This window comes from Oncorhynchus gorbuscha, unplaced genomic scaffold (assembly GCF_021184085.1).
Source record: "Oncorhynchus gorbuscha isolate QuinsamMale2020 ecotype Even-year unplaced genomic scaffold, OgorEven_v1.0 Un_scaffold_5806, whole genome shotgun sequence".
In the NCBI taxonomy this organism is placed as follows: domain Eukaryota; kingdom Metazoa; phylum Chordata; class Actinopteri; order Salmoniformes; family Salmonidae; genus Oncorhynchus; species Oncorhynchus gorbuscha.
The window spans coordinates 1-22,885 of record NW_025749530.1 but is presented as its reverse complement, the minus strand read 5'-3'; the positions used below and the strand labels follow the sequence as shown (position 1 = coordinate 22,885).

At 44.9% G+C, this 22,885-nt stretch overlaps 1 protein-coding gene across 1 annotated transcript; it reads right to left on the bottom strand.

The window, feature by feature from the left end:
* Nucleotides 1–775: 775 nt before the first annotated feature.
* On the bottom strand, nucleotides 776–16,942 carry LOC124029224 (phosphatidylinositol N-acetylglucosaminyltransferase subunit Q-like; the record flags this gene model as incomplete). Its single annotated transcript, XM_046341004.1, is given in 11 exon segments — nucleotides 776–837; nucleotides 1,205–1,300; nucleotides 1,303–1,318; nucleotides 1,757–1,837; nucleotides 5,679–5,790; nucleotides 7,979–8,022; nucleotides 8,025–8,134; nucleotides 12,591–12,717; nucleotides 15,106–15,226; nucleotides 15,409–15,540; nucleotides 16,894–16,942. Coding segments are annotated over 11 exon segments (936 nt in total), but the record flags the coding sequence as incomplete, so codon positions are not given.
* Nucleotides 16,943–22,885: the final 5,943 nt, after the last annotated feature.

Sequence of the window (22,885 nt, the reverse complement as noted above, 5' to 3'; positions counted from 1 at the left end):
AGAGAGAAGAGAGAGAAGGAAAGAGAGAAGAGAGAGAAGGAAAGAGAGAGGAGAGAAGAGAGAGAAGGAAAGAGAGAGAAGAGAGAAGAGAGAGAAGAGAGAGAAGGAAAGAGAGAAGAGAGAGAGAAGAGAGAGAAGGAAAGAGAGAAAAGAGAGAAGGAGAGAGAGGAGAAAGAGAGAAGGAAAGAGAGAGAAGAGAGAGAAGGAAAGAGAGAGAAGAGAGAGAAGGAAAGAGAGAAGAGAGAGAAGGAAAGAGAGAGAATAGAGAGAAGGAAAGAGAGAAGAGAGAGAAGGAAAGAGAGAGGAGAGAAGAGAGAGAAGGAAAGAGAGAGAAGAGAGAAGAGAGAGAAGGAAAGAGAGAAGAGAGAGAAGGAAAGAGAGAGGAGAGAAGAGAGAGAAGGAAAGAGAGAGAAGAGAGAGAAGGAAAGAGAGAGAAGAGAGAGAAGGAAAGAGAGAAGAGAGAGAAGGAAAGAGAGAAGAGAGAGAAGGAAAGAGAGATAAGAGAGAGAAGAGAGAAGAAGAGAGAAGGAAAAGAGAGAGAGATAAGGAAAGAGAGAGGAGAGAAGATATAAGAAAGATATAAATATACAGAGAGAAGAAGAGAGAGAAAGAGAGAAGAGAGAGAGAAGAGAGAGAAGGAAAGAGAGAAGAGAGAGAAGGAAAGAGAGAGGAGAGAAGAGAGAGAAGGAAAGAGAGAGAAGAGAGAGAAGGAAAGAGAGAGAAGAGAGAGAAGGAAAGAGAGAAGAGAGAGAGAAGAGAGTGAGAGATGTCTTACATCCATCATAAGGTGTAGAGGTGTTCCTGGTTCCTCACAGAGCACTCTGAACTTCACCCCCTCTGTAGAGAACACACACATCTCAGTCAAACACAGAACATCACAGCCCAGCACGGTCTCCTTCCTCATTCAACCAGGTCTCTCTTAAAAATAGAGACTAACCTGGTTAAATAAAAGGAATATAGAAACCACAGTCCAGAACATTTTTAAAAACATTTTATAAAGTTGGTTTTGTAACATAAACTGGAAATTTGATATTTTTGACTGACATTATGATTGTCTGTTTCATATCGACAAAGTAGTGTCATATCGACAAAGTAGTGTCATATCGGCAAAGTCAAAGTTTCATATCGGCAAAGTCGCTCTCAAAGTGTTAAAGTACATTTCCTTCTACACAGTTAGACATGTTGGCGGAGACGGTCCTCCCACCTGCCAGTCTGTAGGATCTGAAGAGTCGGAGGCCCATGGCGAACAGAGGGAAGGAGTTGATGAAGTCAACACTGAGGTGGAGAACTCCTGGAACATTACTACCACAAGGCGGAGCTAGAGAGAGAGAAACAGACAGACAGACAGACAGAGACAGACAGACAGAGACAGACAGATGACAGACAGACAGACAGACAGACAGACAGACAGACAGACAGACAGACAGACAGACAGACAGACAGACAGACAGACAGAGACAGACAGACAGACAGACACAGACAGACAGACAGACAGACAGACAGAGACAGACAGACATGGATGGAGAGGGATTAAAGTGCCTCTGTGTGTGTTCTCACCAGGGTAACACTAGGTAGTATAGAGCTGTGGTTGGCAGGAGGAACAGACAGACAGACATGGATGGAGAGGATTAAAGTGCCTCTGTGTGTGTTCTCACCAGGGTAAACACTAGGTAGTATAGAGCTGTGGCTGGCAGGAGGAACAGACAGACAGACATGGATGGAGAGGGGATTAAAGTGCCTCTGTGTGTGTTCTCACCAGGGTAAACACTAGGTAGTATAGAGCTGTGGTTGGCAGGAGGAACAGCAGGATGGTGAAGAGTAACGTCCCTATGAACAACTAGAAAACAACACACACGCTCAGTTCACTGTAACAAATACACACACTTTAGTTCACTGTAACAAATACACACGTTAGTTCACTGTAACAAATACACACACTTTAGTTCACTGTAACAAATACACACGTTAGTTCACTGTAACAAATACACACGTTAGTTCACTGTAACAAATACACACGTTAGTTCACTGTAACAAATACACACGTTAGTTCACTGTAACAAATACACACACATCAGTTCACTGTAACAAATACACACGTTAGTTCACTGTAACAAATACACACGTTAGTTCACTGTAACAAATACACGTTAGTTCACTGTAACAAATACACACACACGTTAGTTCACTGTAACAAATACACACACATCAGTTCACTGTAACAAATACACACGTTAGTTCACTGTAACAAATACACACACGTTAGTTCACTGTAGGTAGTTCACTGTAACAAATACACACGTTAGTTCACTGTAACAAATACACACACGTCAGTTCACTGTAACAAATACACACACGTCAGTTCACTGTAACAAATACACACATCAGTTCACTGTAACAAATACACACACGTTAGTTCACTGTAACAAATACACACATCAGTTCACTGTAACAAATACACACATTAGTTCACTGTAACAAATACACACATTAGTTCACTGTAACAAATACACACGTTAGTTCACTATAACAAATACACACACGTTAGTTCACTGTAACAAATACACACACATCAGTTCACTGTAACAAATACACACACATCAGTTCACTGTAACAAATACACACACATCAGTTCACTGTAACAAATACCAGTTCACTGTAACAAATACACACTTCCAGTTCACTGTAACAAATACACACTTCAGTTCACTGTAACAAATACACACTTTAGTTCACTGTAACAAATACACACGTTAGTTCACTGTAACAAATACACTTCAGTTCACTGTAACAAATACACACACGTTAGTTCACTGTAACAAATACACACTTCAGTTCACTGTAACAAATACACACGTTAGTTCACTGTAACAAATACACACTTCAGTTCACTGTAACAAATACACACTTCAGTTCACTGTAACAAATACACACACATCAGTTCACTGTAACAAATACACACACGTTAGTTCACTGTAACAAATACACACACATCAGTTCACTATAACAAATACACACACATCAGTTCACTATAACAAATACACACACATTAGTTCACTGTAACAAATACACACATCAGTTCACTGTAACAAATACACACACGTTAGTTCACTGTAACAAATACACACTTCAGTTCACTGTAACAAATACACACACTTTAGTTCACTGTAACAAATACACACATCAGTTCACTGTAACAAATACACACACGTTAGTTCACTGTAACAAATACACACTTCAGTTCACTGTAACAAATACACACACGTTAGTTCACTGTAACAAATACACACTTCAGTTCACTGTAACAAATACACACGTTAGTTCACTGTAACAAATACACACTTCAGTTCACTGTAACAAATACACACTTCAGTTCACTGTAACAAATACACACACATCAGTTCACTGTAACAAATACACACACGTTAGTTCACTGTAACAAATACACACACATCAGTTCACTATAACAAATACACACACATCAGTTCACTATAACAAATACACACACATTAGTTCACTGTAACAAATACACACATCAGTTCACTGTAACAAATACACACACGTTAGTTCACTGTAACAAATACACACTTCAGTTCACTGTAACAAATACACACACTTTAGTTCACTGTAACAAATACACACACAGTTCACTGTAACAAATCACTTAGTTCACTGTAACAAATACACACTTCAGTTCACTGTAACAAATACACACACTTTAGTTCACTGTAACAAATACACACACTTCAGTTCACTGTAACAAATACACACACTTCAGTTCACTGTAACAAATACACACTTCAGTTCACTGTAACAAATACACACACTTTAGTTCACTGTAACAAATACACACACGTTAGTTCACTGTAACAAATACACACACGTTAGTTCACTGTAACAAATACACACACGTCAGTTCACTGTAACAAATACACACACGTTAGTTCACTGTAACAAATCACTTAGTTCACTGTAACAAATACACACACGTTTCACTGTAACAAATACACACGTTACACTGTAACAAATACACACACGTTAGTTCACTGTAACAAATACACACACTTCAGTTCACTGTAACAAATACACACACGTTCACTGTTCACACTTCAGTTCACTGTAACAAATACACACACGTTAGTTCACTGTAACAAATACACACACCTTAGTTCACTGTAACAAATACACACACTTTAGTTCACTGTAACAAATACACACACTTTAGTTCACTGTAACAAATACACACACATTACTTCACTGTAACAAATACACACACATTACTACTGTAACAAATACACACACATTAGTTCACTGTAACAAATACACACACATTAGTTCACTGTAACAAATACACACACACTAGTTCACTGTAACAAATACACACACTTTAGTTCACTGTAACAAATACACACTTTAGTTCACTGTAACAAATACACACACTTTAGTTCACTGTAACAAATACACACACCTTAGTTCACTGTAACAAATACACACACTTTAGTTCACTGTAACAAATACACACACCTTAGTTCACTGTAACAAATACACACACTTTAGTTCACTGTAACAAATACACACACTTTAGTTCACTGTAACAAATACACACACATTAGTTCACTGTAACAAATACACACACATTACACTGTAACAAATACACACACACTTTAGTTCACTGTAACAAATACACACACATTAGTTCACTGTAACAAATACACACACACGTTAGTTCACTGTAACAAATACACACACGTTAGTTCACTTCAAATACACACTTTAGTTCACTGTAACAAATACACACACTTTAGTTCACTGTAACAAATACACACACACACACTTCAGTTCACTGTAACAAATACACACACACACTTTAGTTCACTGTAACAAATACACACACTTTAGTTCACTGTAACAAATACACACACTTTAGTTCACTGTAACAAATACACACACTTTAGTTCACTGTAACAAATACACACACTTTAGTTCACTGTAACAAATACACACACTTTAGTTCACTGTAACAAATACACACACCTTAGTTCACTGTAACAAATACACACACTTTAGTTCACTGTAACAAATACACACACTTTAGTTCACTGTAACAAATACACACACATTACTTCACTGTAACAAATACACACACATTACTTCACTGTAACAAATACACACACATTAGTTCACTGTAACAAATACACACACATTAGTTCACTGTAACAAATACACACGTTAGTTCACTGTAACAAATACACACGTTAGTTCACTGTAACAAATACACACTTTAGTTCACTGTAACAATTACACACACATCAGTTCACTGTAACAAATACACACGTTAGTTCACTGTAACAAATACACACACATTAGTTCACTGTAACAATTACACACACATTAGTTCACTGTAACAAATACACACACATTAGTTCACTGTAACAATTACACACACATTAGTTCACTGTAACAAATACACACACATTAGTTCACTGTAACAAATACACACTTTAGTTCACTGTAACAAATACACACTTTAGTTCACTGTAACAAATACACACTTTAGTTCACTGTAACAAATACACACTTTAATTCACTGTAACAAATACACACACATCAGTTCACTGTAACAAATACACACACATTAGTTCACTGTAACAAATGTGTGTGTGTAATAGGTGTGTGACTACCTGGTCCAGGTCATAAGAGCAGGAGTCTACTCTCTGTCTGAGGACATTCCATTTCTTCCCCCTGAACAGCCTCCACAGAGAGGACAGACCATATACTGTCATACAATACAGCCTGGAGAGAGAGAGGAGGAGAGGGGAGAGAGAGGAGGGGAGAGAGAGGAGGGGGAGAGAGAGAGAGAGACAGAGAGAGGAGGGGAGAGAGAGATAGAGACAGAGGAGGAGGAGGAGGGGGAGGAGGAGAGAGAGAGGGGAGGGGAGAGAGAGGAGGGGGGAGAGATAGAGACAGAGGAGGAGGGGGAGAGAGGAGAGAGAGATAGAGAGGAGGAGGGGAGGGGAGAGAGAAGAGGGGAGAGAGAGACAGAGGGGAGGGAGAGAGAAGAGGAGGGAGAGAGACGAGAGGGAGAGAGAGAGAGGGGAGGGGAGAGAGGAGGGGGAGAGAGAGAGAGAGAGGGAGGGGGAGGGGAGAGGAGGGGAGAGAGAGAGAGAGAGAGAGAGAGAGAGAGAGAGAGAGAGAGAGAGAGAGAGAGAGAGAAGGGAGATGAGAGATGGTGAGAGGAAAGGGAGGTAGGGGGAAGAGGGGAGAGAGGGAAAGGAGCAGGAGGGGGAAGTGAGTGGAGGGGGAGAGGGGAGGGAGACGAAAGGGAAAGGAGGCAGAAGAGCAGGGCGGAGAGGGGATAGAGAGATGAGGGGGATGGAGAGATGGGGAGACGAAAGGGAAAGGAGGAGGAGGGGGAAGAGCAGGGCGGAGAGGGGGAGGGGATAGAGAAAGAAGGATGGAGAGAGAGGGAGGATGGAGGGTGAGAGAAGGAAGATATTTTTAGCCTTCATACACATTTAATAAGTCTGTAAATGACATGCTGAGAGCTCCTCACACATCCATTAGTAAAGGGGAAAGAGGTAACACGTTACCATAATGTTCACAGGGCTGAGAGGTACAGAGCCTTCACAATGTATTCAGACCCCTTGACTCTTCCACATGTTGTTACATTACAGCCTTAAAAACATTTTTTCCCTCTCAATCTACACACAATATCCCATAAAAGTTTTTAAAATGTAAATATTTTCAGGGGGAGGTCCCCCGGACCCCCCTGCCAGATGGGGAACCCCATCTTTATACAGTCAGGAGCCAACGAATAGACCAACAGGTGTGACTGATGATTGAAGCAGGTGTTAAACATGGGCTTTGCGTCACAGAAAGCAGCAGTTGATTTACTCCATTGCCAACACTTTAAATCACATCAGTAGACCAATAACCTGAAGTATCATGACATCAGCTTTTATAACCTTCAATCTGTTTGTTTTTAAAAAAAATCATATTTTGGACCAGAATAAGGCTCTACTACTTATTGTTCCTTGCAGTGAGGTACTCAACATCTTCATCGAATGTTTTCATAATTTACCTGAAGAGAATCGCTAAAAATCAGTAGTAGCCTACCAGTATGCACATTAGGGAGTAAATGAACAGCTCTCTCACGTTGCAATTCGGTATCGTTCACCTAAAATATCCGCTTGTTCGCATCACTAGGCTACACTGACGAGTCACCTTAGCGGTTTCCATCGCGACGGGTCTCATTACATCGTACGTCATCTTCACGGCGTTTTGCTCCGCTACTGAACTGACAAGTCAAGTGTAGTGTTTATAGCGCAAGATTGAGGAGAGCCTATCTCGTCAGGGATCGTATTTATTTTGGAAGAATATGACATTTTTTTTTTTAAACAGGATAAATATCAGTTTCAGCTGATAATAAACATGTTCTTCGACGAACTGAAGAGGACGCAAAAGTTTGAAAAAGTCTGTCTTTCAACGGAACCTTCAACCGCAAGGGGGCGTTGCGTTTCCACTTCGATGAGCACGTCCCGATTGAAATTCGTGACATCCGGCGCAACGTAAGGCTTTAGGAAGAAGAAGATTCAAATATGTGGTCATTCTTACTCTCATGGCGTGTTCACCTGCCAAACTACACTGAAGACTCAATGTCTATATCCCAAATGGGACCCTATCCTCTCCGTAGTGCACCTCTTCTGACTAGAGCTCATAGGGTATTCCCTTTATAGTGCACTAAGGTCAAACGTGGTGCACTTTTTGGGAGGCATCGTGGACGGTGCTGGTCTCTTCTCACCTGGCTCCATAGACGTAGAAACAGTAGATATAGCAGGGTTAGTGACCGGTCTCTTCTCACCTGGCTCCATAGACATAGAAACAGTAGATATAGCAGGGTTAGTGACCGGTCTCTTCTCACCTGGCTCCATAGACATAGAAACAGTAGATATAGCAGGGTTAGTGACCGGTCTCTTCTCACCTGGCTCCATAGACGTAGAAACAGTAGATGTGGAAGGTGAGCAGGGGGCGGTGATGTCAGAGAGCAGGGAGAGGGCAAAGGTCAAGCCCAGGCAGGCAGACAGACCCACGTACCACAGAATCATCTCAACGAACGGAGACATCAGGTGAATGTAGCCTGCAGAGAGGAGGAGGAGGAGGGGCATGGGTGTGTGTGTGTGGAGGAGGGTCATGGGTGTGTGTGTGTGGAGGTGGGTCATGGGTGTGTGTGTCTGTGGAGGAGGGCCATGGGTGTGTGTGTGTGGAGGAGGGTCATGGGTGTGTGTGTGTGGAGGAGGGTCATGGGTGTGTGTGTGTGGAGGAGGGCCATGGGTGTGTGTGTGGAGGAGTGTCATGGGTGTGTGTGTGTGGAGGAGTGTCATGGGTGTGTGTGTGTGGAGGAGGGCCATGGGTGTTTGTGTGTGGAGGAGGGTCATGGGTGTGTGTGTGTGGAGGAGGGTCATGGGTGTGTGTGTGTGTGGAGGAGGGTCATGGGTGTTTGTGTGTGGAGGAGGGTCATGGGTGTGTGTGTGTGGAGGAGGGCCATGGGTGTGTGTGTGTGTGAGGAGGGGCATGGGTGTGTGTGTGTGGAGGAGGGTCATGGGTGTGTGTGTGTGGAGGAGGGCCATGGGTGTTTGTGTGTGGAGGAGGGTCATGGGTGTGTGTGTGTGGAGGAGGGCCATGGGTGTGTGTGTGTGTGGAGGAGGGTCATGGGTGTGTGTGTGTGGAGGAGGGCCATGGGTGTGTGTGTGTGGAGGGAGGGTCATGGGTGTTTGTGTCTGTGGAGGAGGTCATGGGTGTTTGTGTGTGTGGAGGAGGGCCATGGGTGTGTGTGTGTGGAGGAGGGTCATGGGTGTGTGTGTGTGTGGGAGGAGGGCCATGGGTGTTTGTGTGTGGAGGAGGGCCATGGGTGTGTGTGTGTGTGGAGGAGGGCCATGGGTGTGTGTGTGTGGAGGAGGGCATGGGTGTGTGTGTGTGGAGGAGGGCCATGGGTGTGTGTGTGTGTGGAGGAGGGCCATGGGTGTTTGTGTCTGTGGAGGAGGGTCATGGGTGTGTGGGTGTGTGGAAGAGGGTCATGGGTGTTTGTGTCTGTGGAGGAGGGTCATGGGTGTGTGTGTGTGTGTGGAGGAGGGCCATGGGTGTTTGTGTCTGTGGAGGAGGGCCATGGGTGTGTGTGTGTGTGGAGGAGGGCCATGGGTGTTTGTGTCTGTGGAGGAGGGTCATGGGTGTGTGTGTGTGTGTGTGTGTGTGGAGGAGGGTCATGGGTGTGTGTGTGGAGGAGGGTCATGGGTGTTTGTGTCTGTGGAGGGAGGGTCATGGGTGTGTGTGTGGAGGAGGGTCATGGGTGTTTGTGTCTGTGGAGGAGGGTCATGGGTGTGTGTGTGTGGAGGAGGGTCATGGGTGTGTGTGTGTGGAGGTGGGTCATGGGTGTGTGTGTGTGGAGGAGGGGCATGGGTGTTTGTGTCTGTGGAGGAGGGCCATGGGTGTGTGTGTGTGGAGGAGGGCCATGGGTGTGTGTGTGTGTGTGTGGAGGAGGGTCATGGGTGTTTGTGTCTGTGGAGGAGGGTCATGGGTGTATGTGTGTGTGGAGGAGGGCCATGTGTGTGTGTGTGTGTGTGTGTGTGTGTGTGTGTGTGTGTGTGTGTGTGTGTGTGTGTGTGTGTGTGTGTGTGTGTGTGTGTGTGTGTAGGAGGGGCATGGGTGTGTGTGTGTGGAGGTGGGTCATGGGTGTGTGTGTGTGGAGGAGGGTCATGGGTGTTTGTGTCTGTGGAGGAGGGTCATGGGTGTGTGTGTGTGTGTGGAGGAGGGCCATGGGTGTGTGTGTGTGTGTGTGTGTATGGAGGAGGGTCATGGGTGTGTGTGTGTGGAGGTGGGTCATGGGTGTGTGTGTGTGGAGGAGGGTCATGGGTGTTTGTGTCTGTGGAGGAGGGTCATGGGTGTGTGTGTGTGTGGAGGAGGGCCATGGGTGTGTGTGTGTGTGTGTGTGTGTGTGTGTGTGGAGGAGGGTCATGGGTGTTTGTGTCTGTGGAGGAGGGTCATGGGTGTATGTGTGTGTGGAGGAGGGCCATGTGTGTGTGTGTGTGTGTGTGTGTGTGTGTGTGTGTGTGTGTGTGTGTGTGTGTGTGTGTGTGTGTGTGTGTGTGTGTGTGTGTGTGTGTGTGTGTGTGTGTGTGTGTGTGTGTGTGTGGAGGAGGGGCATGGGTGTGTGTGTGGAGGAGGGCCATGGGTGTGTGTGTGTGTGTGTGTGTGGGAGGAGGGTCATGGGTGTTTGTGTCTGTGGAGGAGGGTCATGGGTGTGTGTGTGTGTGTGTGTGTGTGGAGGAGGGTCATGGGTGTTTGTGTCTGTGGAGGAGGGCCATGGGTGTGTGTGTGTGTGTGTGTGGAGGAGGGGCCATGGGTGTGTGTGTGTGTGGGAGGAGGGTCATGGGTGTGTGTGTGTCTGTGGAGGAGGGCCATGGGTGTGTGTGTGTGGAGGAGGGTCATGGGTGTGTGTGTGTGGAGGTGGGTCATGGGTGTGTGTGTCTGTGGAGGAGGGCCATGGGTGTGTGTGTGGAGGAGGGTCATGGGTGTGTGTGTGTGGAGGAGGGTCATGGGTGTGTGTGTGGGAGGAGGGCCATGGGTGTGTGTGTGTGGAGGAGGGCCATGGTGTGTGTGTGTGGAGGAGGGCCATGGGTGTGTGTGTGTGTGGAGGAGGGCCATGGGTGTTTGTGTGTGGAGGAGGGTCATGGGTGTGTGTGTGTGGAGGAGGGTCATGGGTGTGTGTGTGTGTGGAGGAGGGTCATGGGTGTGTGTGTGTGGAGGAGGGTCATGGGTGTGTGTGTGTGGAGGAGGGCCATGGGTGTGTGTGTGTGGAGGAGGGCATGGGTGTGTGTGTGTGGAGGAGGGTCATGGGTGTGTGTGTGTGGAGGCCATGGGTGTTTGTGTGTGGAGGAGGGTCATGGGTGTGTGTGTGTGGGAGGAGGGCCATGGGTGTGTGTGTGTGTGGAGGAGGGTCATGGGTGTGTGTGTGTGGAGGAGGGCCATGGGTGTGTGTGTGTGGAGGAGGGCCATGGGTGTGTGTGTGTGGAGTGAGGGCATGGGTGTGTGTGTGTGGAGGAGGGCCATGGGTGTGTGTGTGTGTGGAGGAGGGCCATGGGTGTTTGTGTCTGTGGAGGAGGTCATGGGTGTGTGGGTGTGTGGAAGAGGGTCATGGGTGTTTGTGTCTGTGGAGGAGGGTCATGGGTGTGTGTGTGTGTGGAGGAGGGCCATGGGTGTTTGTGTCTGTGGAGGAGGGCCATGGGTGTGTGTGTGTGTGGAGGAGGGCCATGGGTGTTTGTGTCTGTGGAGGAGGGTCATGGGTGTGTGTGTGTGTGTGTGTGGAGGAGGGTCATGGGTGTGTGTGTGTGGAGGAGGGTCATGGGTGTTTGTGTCTGTGGAGGGAGGGTCATGGGTGTGTGTGTGTGTGGAGGAGGTCATGGGTGTTTGTGTCTGTGGAGGAGGGTCATGGGTGTGTGTGTGTGGAGGAGGGTCATGGGTGTGTGTGTGTGGAGGTGGGTCATGGGTGTGTGTGTGTGGAGGAGGGGCATGGGTGTTTGTGTCTGTGGAGGAGGGCCATGGGTGTGTGTGTGTGGAGGAGGGCCATGGGTGTGTGTGTGTGGAGGAGGGCCATGGGTGTGTGTGTGTGTGGAGGAGGGTCATGGTGTTTGTGTCTGTGGAGGAAGGTCATGGGTGTGTGTGTGTGGAGGAGGGCCATGTGTGTGTGTGTGTGTGTGTGTGTGTGTGTGTGTGTGTGTGTGTGTGTGTGTGTGTGTGTGTGTGTGTGTGTGTGTGTAGGAGGGGCATGGGTGTGTGTGTGTGTGTGTGTGTGTGTGTGTGGAGGAGGGCCATGGGTGTGTGTGTGTGTGTGTGTGTGTGTGTGGAGGAGGGTCATGGGTGTTTGTGTCTGTGGAGGAGGGTCATGGGTGTATGTGTGTGTGGAGGAGGGCCATGTGTGTGTGTGTGTGTGTGTGTGTGTGTGTGTGTGTGTGTGTGTGTGTGTGTGTGTGTGTGTGTGTGTGTGTAGGAGGGGCATGGGTGTGTGTGTGTGTGTGTGTGTGTGTGTGTGTGTGTGTGTGTGTGTGTGTGTGTGTGTGTGTGTGTGTGTGTGTGTGTGTGTGTGGAGGAGGCATGGGTGTGTGTGTGGAGGAGGGCCATGGGTGTGTGTGTGTGTGTGTGTGTCTGTGGAGGAGGGTCATGGGTGTGTGTGTGTGTGTGGAGGGAGGGTCATGGGTGTTTGTGTCTGTGGAGGAGGGCCATGGGTGTGTGTGTGTGTGTGTGTGTGGAGGAGGGCCATGGGTGTGTGTGTGTGTGTGTGTGTGTGTGTGTGTGTGTGTGTAATGTGTAATAATGTGTGTGTGTGTGTGTGTGTGTGTGTGTGTGTGTGTGTGTGTGTGTGTGTGTGGAGGAGGGGCATGGGTGTGTGTGTGTGTGTGTGTGTGTGGAGGAGGGGCATGGGTGTGTGTGTGTGTGTGTGGAGGAGGCATGGGTGTGTGTGTGTGTGGAGGAGGGGCATGGGTGTGTGTGTGTGTGTGTGTGTGGAGGAGGGGCATGGGTGTGTGTGTGTGTGTGTGACTCACTGATCCACAGGTGTATATGGTAGAGGAAGAATCGTCCTAACACCTGGTCTAGAGCCCGGTTCATCTTCAGACCAGCTGGAGCTCCCATCAGCCACTGCAACAGCTCCTCCAGCTCTTTAGCTACATGCTAACAACAAAACACACAACAATACATAAACAGCTACATGCTAACAACAAAACACAATACACAGCAAGCTACATACTAACAACAACACACACAACAATACATAGCTTAGCTACATGCTTACAAATCACAGAACAACATTTAGTCTCACCTTATAATATATACACTATGGGCTGTATTTATAAAGTGTCTCAGAGAGCTGATCTAGGATCAGTTTAGCCTTTTAGATCATAATGAATCAGATTACATGGACAGGGGGACCTGATCCTAGATCATAATGAATCAGATTACATGGACAGGGGGACCTGATCCTAGATCATAATGAATCAGATTACATGGAGAGGAGGACCTGATCCTAGATCATAATGAACATGATTATAATGGGACCTGATCCTAGATCATAATGAATATGATTATAATGGACAGGAGGACCTGATCCTAGATCATAATGAATCAGATTACATGGACAGGGGGACCTGATCCTAGATCATAATGAATCAGATTACATGGAGAGGAGGACCTGATCCTAGATCATAATGAACATGATTATAATGGGACCTGATCCTAGATCATAATGAATATGATTATAATGGACAGGAGGGACCTGATCCTAGATCATAATGAATATGATTATAATGGACAGGAGGACCTGATCCTAGATCATAATGAACATGATTATAATGGACAGGAGGACCCGATCCTAGATCATAATGAATATGATTATAATGGACAGGAGGACCTGATCCTAGATCATAATGTATATGATTATAATGGACAGGAGGACCTGATCCTAGATCATAATGAACATGATTATAATGGAGAGGAGGACCTGATCCTAGATCATAATGAATATGATTATAATGGACCAGGAGGGACCTGATCCTAGATCATAATGAATATGATTATAATGGACAGGGGGACCTGATCCTAGATCATAATGAATATGATTATAATGGACAGGAGGACATGATCCTAGATCATAATGTATATGATTATAATGGACAGGAGGACCTGATCCTAGATCATAATGAATATGATTATAATGGACAGGAGGACCTGATCCTAGATCATAATGAACATGATTATAATGGAGAGGAGGACCTGATCCTAGATCATAATGAACATGATTATAATGGGACCTGATCCTAGATCATAATGAACATGATTATAATGGGACCTGATCCTAGATCATAATGAACATGATTATAATGGAGAGGAGGACCTGATCCTAGATCATAATGAATATGATTATAATGGAGAGGAGGACCTGATCCTAGATCATAATGAATATGATTATAATGGAGAGGAGGACCTGATCCTAGATCATAATGAATATGATTTTAATGGACAGGAGGACCTGATCCTAGATCATAATGAACATGATTATAATGGGACCTGATCCTAGATCATAATGAACATGATTATAATGGAGAGGAGGACCAGATCCTAGATCATAATGAATATGATTTTAATGGACAGGAGGACCTGATCCTAGATCATAATGAACATGATTATAATGGGACCTGATCCTAGATCATAATGAACATGATTATAATGGAGAGGAGGACCAGATCCTAGATCATAATGTATATGATTATAATGGACAGGAGGACGTGGGGCCGTATGTATCAGCTCCCCTTGGTCCATGTTATCTTATTCCTTGTGATCTAAAAGGCAAAACTGATCCTAGATCAGCACACATACTCAGAGATAGATTATTTAGGGGATGTCGAGGGGAGATATTGAGGGGGTTATCGAGGGGGGATATCGAGGAGATATTGAGGGGGGATATCAAGGGAGATATTGAGGGGGTTATTTAGGGGTAATTCTAGGGGGATATTGGGTTGGATATTGAGGGGGATATTGGGTTGGATATTGGGGGGATATTGGGTTGGATATTGAGGGGGGGATATCGAGGGGATATCGAGGGAGATATTGAGGGGTTATTGAGGGGTTATTGGGTTGGATATTGAGGGGTTATTCTAGGGGGATATTGGGTTGGACATTGAGGGGTTATTCTAGGGGATATTGGGTTGGACATTGAAGGGGATATTGGGTTGGATATTGAGGGGGATATTCTAGGGGGTTATTCTAGGGGGATATTGAGGGGGATATTGAGGGGGATATTTCGTAGGGCAAAAACGACCCTGAACCTCTTGATAATGTGGCAACGTGATTTCATTTGAAGCTCATCGTCACCAATGTGAGTTTTACGGAGGTGGTAATGTAACTAGAGTCAACTGAGCGATACAGAAATAGTCACCTCTCGATACTGAACGTTGTTGAAGACATTTTTTATTTTAAATAAAATCTCTCTGACAGATTATAAATGAGGTTTAAATTGTTGTACATTGCTTTTGCACCGGGGAACTGTTGTCCATGATGTCTTACGTCAGCAGCAGGTACCAGTGTGTTGGCCAGTTTGCCTATACGGTTCTCTCTATACATCCACGACACCAGCAGCAGGCCCAGAGACACATCCACAAAGAACGACACAAAGATATTGGCTTTCCTGTGTGGCGAGAAAGAAGAGAGTCACTCACTACTTTTGACTCGAGGTCAATAGGACTCTGGTCAAATGCACTGCACTATACAGGGAATAGTGTGCGATTTGAGACACAATGGGGGTGAGTTAAGATACCATCTTGTGCCAGTCACCACGGAGCTGTGTGTGTGTGTGTGTGTGGTCTCTACCTCATGAAGTGGTTGTGTGCGGTGGCTCTGGTAGGAGAGCAGACTGTCTGAAGGTGTTCTGTTCTGTAGCTCAGCTGAACACACGTAGACAACTTACTGGATATGAACCTCATCGGGTGCACATTCAATATCCTGGGGAGACAGACAGGCACATTCAATATCCTGGGGAGACAGACAGGCATTCAATATCCTGGGGAGACAGACGGAGCATTCAATATCCTGGGGAGACAGACAGACACATTCAATATCCTGGGGAGACAGACAGACACATTCAATATCCTGGGGAGACAGACAGGCACATTCAATATCCTGGGAGACAGACAGGCACATTCAATATCCTGGGGAGACAGACAGACACATTCAATATCCTGGGGGACAGACAGACACATTCAATATCCTGGGGAGACAGACAGACACATTCAATATCCTGGGGAGACAGACAGACACATTCAATATCCTGGGGAGACAGACAGACACATTCAATATCCTGGGGAGACAGACAGACAGACACATTCAATATCCTGGGAGACAGACAGACACATTCAATATCCTGGGAGACAGATGACAGGCACATTCAATATCCTGGGGAGACAGACAGACAGGCACATTCAATATCCTGGGGAGACAGACAGACACATTCAATATCCTGGGGGAGACAGACAGGCACATTCAATATCCTGGGAGACAGACAGACACATTCAATATCCTGGGGAGACAGACAGGCACATTCAATATCCTGGGGAGACAGACAGGCACATTCCTAATATCTTGGGAGACAGACACAGACATTCAATATCCTGGGGAGACAGACAGGCAGATACATTCAATATCCTGGGGAGACAGACAGACAGACAGACAGACACATTCAATATCCTGGGGAGACAGACAGACACATTCACATCCTGGGGAGACAGACAGACAGACAGACACATTCAATATCCTGGGGAGACAGACAGACAGACAGACATTCAATATCCTGGGGAGACAGACAGGCACATTCAATATCCTGGGGAGACAGACAGACACATTCAATATCCTGGGGAGACAGACAGACACATCTTAAATATCCTGGGAGACAGACAGACACATTCAATATCCTGGGGAGACAGACAGGACACATTCAATATCCTGGGAGACAGACAGACACATTCAATATCCTGGGGAGACAGACAGGCACATTCAATATCCTGGGGAGACAGACAGACACATTCAATATCCTGGGAGACAGACAGACAGGCACATTCAATATCCTGGGAGACAGACAGACACATTCAATATCCTGGGGAGACAGACAGACAGACAGACAGACAGACAGACAGACAGACAGACAGACAGACAGACAGACAGACAGACAGACAGACAGACAGACAGACTGGGTCAGTGTCTCTTGGCACACAAAGAGTTTGCAACTGATGGAACATACAGGGTCCACAGTGTTAGTATCCAGGTGGTTAGCAGACAGACAGGTACTGACACCCCCCTTACCTGCTACTACAGAGGCTGGTCCACAGTGTTAGCATCCAGGTGGTTAGCAGACAGACAGGTACTGATAAGTACACCCCTACCTGCTACTACAGAGGCTGGTCCACAGTGTTAGTATCCAGGTGGTTAGCAGACAGACAGGTACTGGACACACACCCCTTACCTGCTACTACAGAGGCTGGTCCACAGTGTTAGTACCTATAATGGAGCCCTCCCGTCCCTCCCCTTACCTGCTACTACAGAGGCTGGTCCACAGTGTTAGCATCCAGGTGGTTAGCAGACAGACAGGTACTGACACACACCCCTTACCTGCTACTACAGAGGCTGGTCCACAGTGTTAGCATCCAGGTGGTTAGCAGACAGAGCGGTGTCGAGGCCTGTTTCATCAGTTCTACTATAATGGAGCCCTCCTGTCCTCCCCCTTACCTGCTACTACAGAGGCTGGTCCACAGTGTTAGCATCCAGGTGGTTAGCAGACAGAGCGGTGTCGAGGCCATCAGTTCTACTTTCCATCAGCTCTACTATAATGGATCCCTCCCTACTATAATGTCCCTCTGATTGCCAGTGGGTCATCTTCACTGGACCGTCATCATACTTATCCAGGAAGAACAGCGGCTCACTCTGACACACTGTCCCAAACACCTGCAGCAGCAACAACAATTACAGACAACACCTGCACCTGACAACACCTGCAGCAGCAACAACAACAATTACAGACAACACCTGCAAGCAACAACAACAATTACAGACAACACCTGCAGCAGCAACAACAACAATTACAGACAACACCTGCAGACAACACCTGCAACAACAACAACAATTACAGACAACACCTGCAACAACAACAACAATTACAGACAACACCTGCAGCAGCAACAACAACAATTACAGACAACACCTGCAGCAGCAACAACAATACAGACAACACCTGCAGCAACAACAACAATTACAGACAACACCTCAACAACAACAATTACAGAGACAACACCTGCAGCAGCATCAAACAACAATTACAGACAACACCTGCAGACAACACCTGCAACAACAACAACAATTACAGACAACACCTGCAGCAGCAACAACAACAATTACAGACAACACCTGCAGCAGCAACAATTACAGACAACACCTGCAGCAGCATCAACAACAATTACAGACCAACACCTGCAGCAGCAACAAACAACAATTACAGACAACACCTGCAGCAGCAACAACAACAATTACAGACAACACCTGCAGCAGCAACAACAACAATTACAGACAACACCTGCAGCAGCATCAACAACAATTACAGACAACACCTGCAGCAGCATCAACAATTACAGACAACACCTGCAGCAGCAACAATTACAGACAACACCTGCAGCAGACCAACAATTACAGACAACACCTGCAGCAGCAACAACAACAATTACAGACAACACCTGCAGCAGCAACAACAACAATTACAGACAACACCTGCAGCAGCAACAACAACAATTACAGACAACACCTGCAGCAGCAACAACAACAATTACAGACAACACCTGCAGCAGCAACAATTACAGACAACACCTGCAGCAGCAACAATTACAGACAACACCTGCAGCAGCAGCAACAACAATTACAGACAACACCTGCAGCAGCAACAACAACAATTACAGACAACACCTGCAGCAGCAACAACAACAATTACAGACAACACCTGCAGCAGCAACAACAACAATTACAGACAACACCTGCAGCAGCAACAACAACAATTACAGACAACACCTGCAGCAGCAACAATTACAGACAACACCTGCAGCAGCAACAATTACAGACAACACCTGCAGCAGCATCAACAATTACAGACAACACCTACAGCAGCAACAACAACAATTACAGACAACACCTGCAGCAGCAACAACAACAATTACAGACAACACCTGCAGCAGCAACAACAACAATTACAGACAACACCTGCAGCAGCAACAACAACAATTACAGACAACACCTGCAGCAACAACAATTACAGACAACACCTGCAGCAGCATCAACAACAATTACAGACAACACCTGCAGCAGCAACAACAACAATTACAGACAACACCTGCAGCAGCAACAACAACAATTACAGACAACACCTGCAGCAGCAACAACAACAACAATTACAGACAACACCTGCAGCAGCAACAACAACAACAATTACAGACAACACCTGCAGCAACAACAACAACAATTACAGACAACACCTGCAGCAGCAACAACAACAATTACAGACAACACCTGCAGCAGCAACAACAACAATTACAGACAACACCTGCAGCAGCAACAACAACAATTACAGACAACACCTGCAGCAGCAACAACAACAATTACAGACAACACCTGCAGCAGCAACAACAATTACAGACAACACCTGCAGCAGCAACAACAACAATTACAGACAACACCTGCAGCAGCATCAACAATTACAGACAACACCTACAGCAGCAACAACAACAATTACAGACAACACCTGCAGCAGCAACAACAACAATTACAGACAACACCTGCAGCAGCAACAACAAACAATTACAGACAACACCTGCAGCAGCAACAACAACAATTACAGACAACACCTGCAGCAGCAACAACAACAATTACAGACAACACCTGCAGCAACAACAAACAGCAATTACAGACAACACCTGCAGCAGCAACAACAACAATTACAGACAACACCTGGCAGCATCAACAGACAACACCTGCAGCAGCAACAATTACAGACAACACCTGCAGCAGCAACAACAATTCAGACAACACCTGCAGCAGCAACAACAACAATTACAGACAACACCTGCAGCAGCAAATAATTACAGACAACACCTGCAGCAGCAACAACAATTACAGACAACACCTGCAGCAGCAACAATTACAGACAACACCTGCAGCAGCAACAACAACAATTACAGACAACACCTGCAGCAGCAACAAACAACAACAATTACAGACAACACCTGCAGCAACAAACAACAACAATTACAGACAACACCTGCAGCAGCAACAACAACAATTACAGACAACACCTGCAGCAGCAAATAACAACAATTACAGACAACACCTGCAGCAGCAACAACAACAATTACAGACAACACCTGCAGCAGCAACAAAACAGTGCCAGACAACACCTGCAGCAGCAACAACAACAATTACAGACAACACCTGCAGCAGCAACAACAATTACAGACAACACCTGCAGCAGCAACAATTACAGACAACACCTGCAGCAGCATCAACAATTACAGACAACACCTGCAGCAGCAACAACAATGATTACAGACAACACCTACAGCAGCAACAACAACAATTACAGACAACACCTGCAGCAGCAACAACAACAATTACAGACAACACCTGCAGCAGCAACAACAACAATTACAGACAACACCTGCAGCAGCAAAACAAACAACAATTACACAACACCTGCAGCACAACAACAACAACAGACAACCCCTGCAGCAGCAACAACAATTACAGACAACACCTGCAGCAGCAACAATTACAGACAACACCTGCAGCAGCAACAACAACAATTACAGACAACACCTGCAGCAGCAACAACAACAATTACAGACAACACCTGCAGCAGCAACAACAACAATTACGGACAACACCTGCAGCAGCAACAACAATTACAGACAACACCTGCAGCATAACAACAACAATTACTGGACAACACCTGCAGCAGCATCAACAATTACAGACAACACCTGCAGCAGCAACAACAACAATTACAGACAAACACCTGCAGCAATAAATAATTACAGACAACACCTGCCAGCAACAACAACAATTACAGACAACACCTGCAGCAGCAACAACAACAATTACAGACAACACCCGGGTAGCAACAACAACAATTACACAAACAACCCGCAGCAGCAACAACAATTACAGACAAACACCTGCAGAAGCAACAACAACAATTACAGACAACACCTGCAGCAGCAACAACAACAATTACAGACAACACCTGCAGTGTTAACAACAAACAATTACAGACAACACCTGCAACAACAACAATTACAGACAACACCTGCAACAACAACAATTACAGACAACACCTGCAGCAGCAACAACAACAATTACAGACAACACCTGCAGCAGCAACAATTACAGACAACACCTGCAGCAGCAACAACAACAATTACAGACAACACCTGCAACAACAACAATTACAGACAACACCTGCAACAACAACAATTACAGACAACACCTGCAGCAGCAACAATTACAGACAACACCTGCAGCAACAACAATTACAGACAACACCTGCAGCAGCAACAACAACAATTACAGACAACACCTGCAGCAGCAACAATTACAGACAACACCTGCAGCAGCAACAACAATTACAGACAACACCTGCAACAACAACAATTACAGACAACACCTGCAGCAGCAACAACAACAATTACAGACAATACCAGCAGCAGCAACAACAAATTACAGACAATACCAGCAGCAGCAACAACAACAATTACAGACAACACCTGCAACAGCAACAACAATTACAGACACCACATATGTATAACAACAACAACAACAATTACAGACAACACATATGTACAAGAACAACAGACACCACATATGTACAACAACAACAGACACCACATATGTACAACAACAACAATTACAGACAACACATATGTATTACAACAACAGACAACACATATGTATAACAACAACAACAACAGACAACACATATGTATAACAACAACAACAGACAACACATATGTATAACAACAACAACAGACAACACATATGTATAACAACAACAACAGACAATACATATGTATAACAACAACAACAGACAACACATATGTATAACAACAACAACAACAGACAACACATATGTATAACAACAACAACAACAGACAACACATATGTATAACAACAACAACAACAGACAACACATATGTATAACAACAACAACAACAGACAACACATATGTATAACAACAACAACAACAGACAACACATATGTATAACAACAACAACAGACAACACATATGTATAACAACAACAACAGACAACACATATGTATAACAACAACACATATGTATAACAACAACAACACATATGCATAACAACAACAACAACAACAGACAACACATATGTATAACAACAACAGACAACACATATGTATAACAACAACACATATGTATAACAACAACAACAACAACAGACAACACATTAAGTGTATAACAACAACAACAGACAACACGTGTATAACAACAACAGCAGACAACACATATGTACAACAACAACAATTACAGACAACACATGTGTATAACAACAACAACAATTACAGACACCACATATGTATAACAACAACAACAACAAATAAATAATTACAGACAACACATATATATAAACAAAAACAAAACAATTACAGACAACACATATGTATAACAACAACAACAACAATTACAGACAACACATATGTACAACAACAACAACAGACACCACATATGTACAACAACAACAACAACAACAACAACAGACACCACATATGTACAACAACAACAACAACAACAACAGACAACACATATGTATAACAACAACAACAACAACACATATGTATAACAACAACAACAGACAACACATATGTATTACAACAACAACAACAGACAACACATATGTATAACAACAACAACAACAGACAACACATATGTATAACAACAACAACAACAACACATATGTATTACAACAACAACAACAACACATATGTATAACAACAACAACAACAACAGACAACACATATGTATAACAACAACAACAACAACAACAGACAACACATATGTATAACAACAACAACAACAACAGACAACACATATGTATAACAACAACAACAACAGACAACACATATGTATAACAACAACAACGACAACACATATGTATAACAACAACAACAACAACAGACAACACATGTGTATAACAACAACAACAACAACAGACAACACATGTGTATAACAACAACAACAACAACA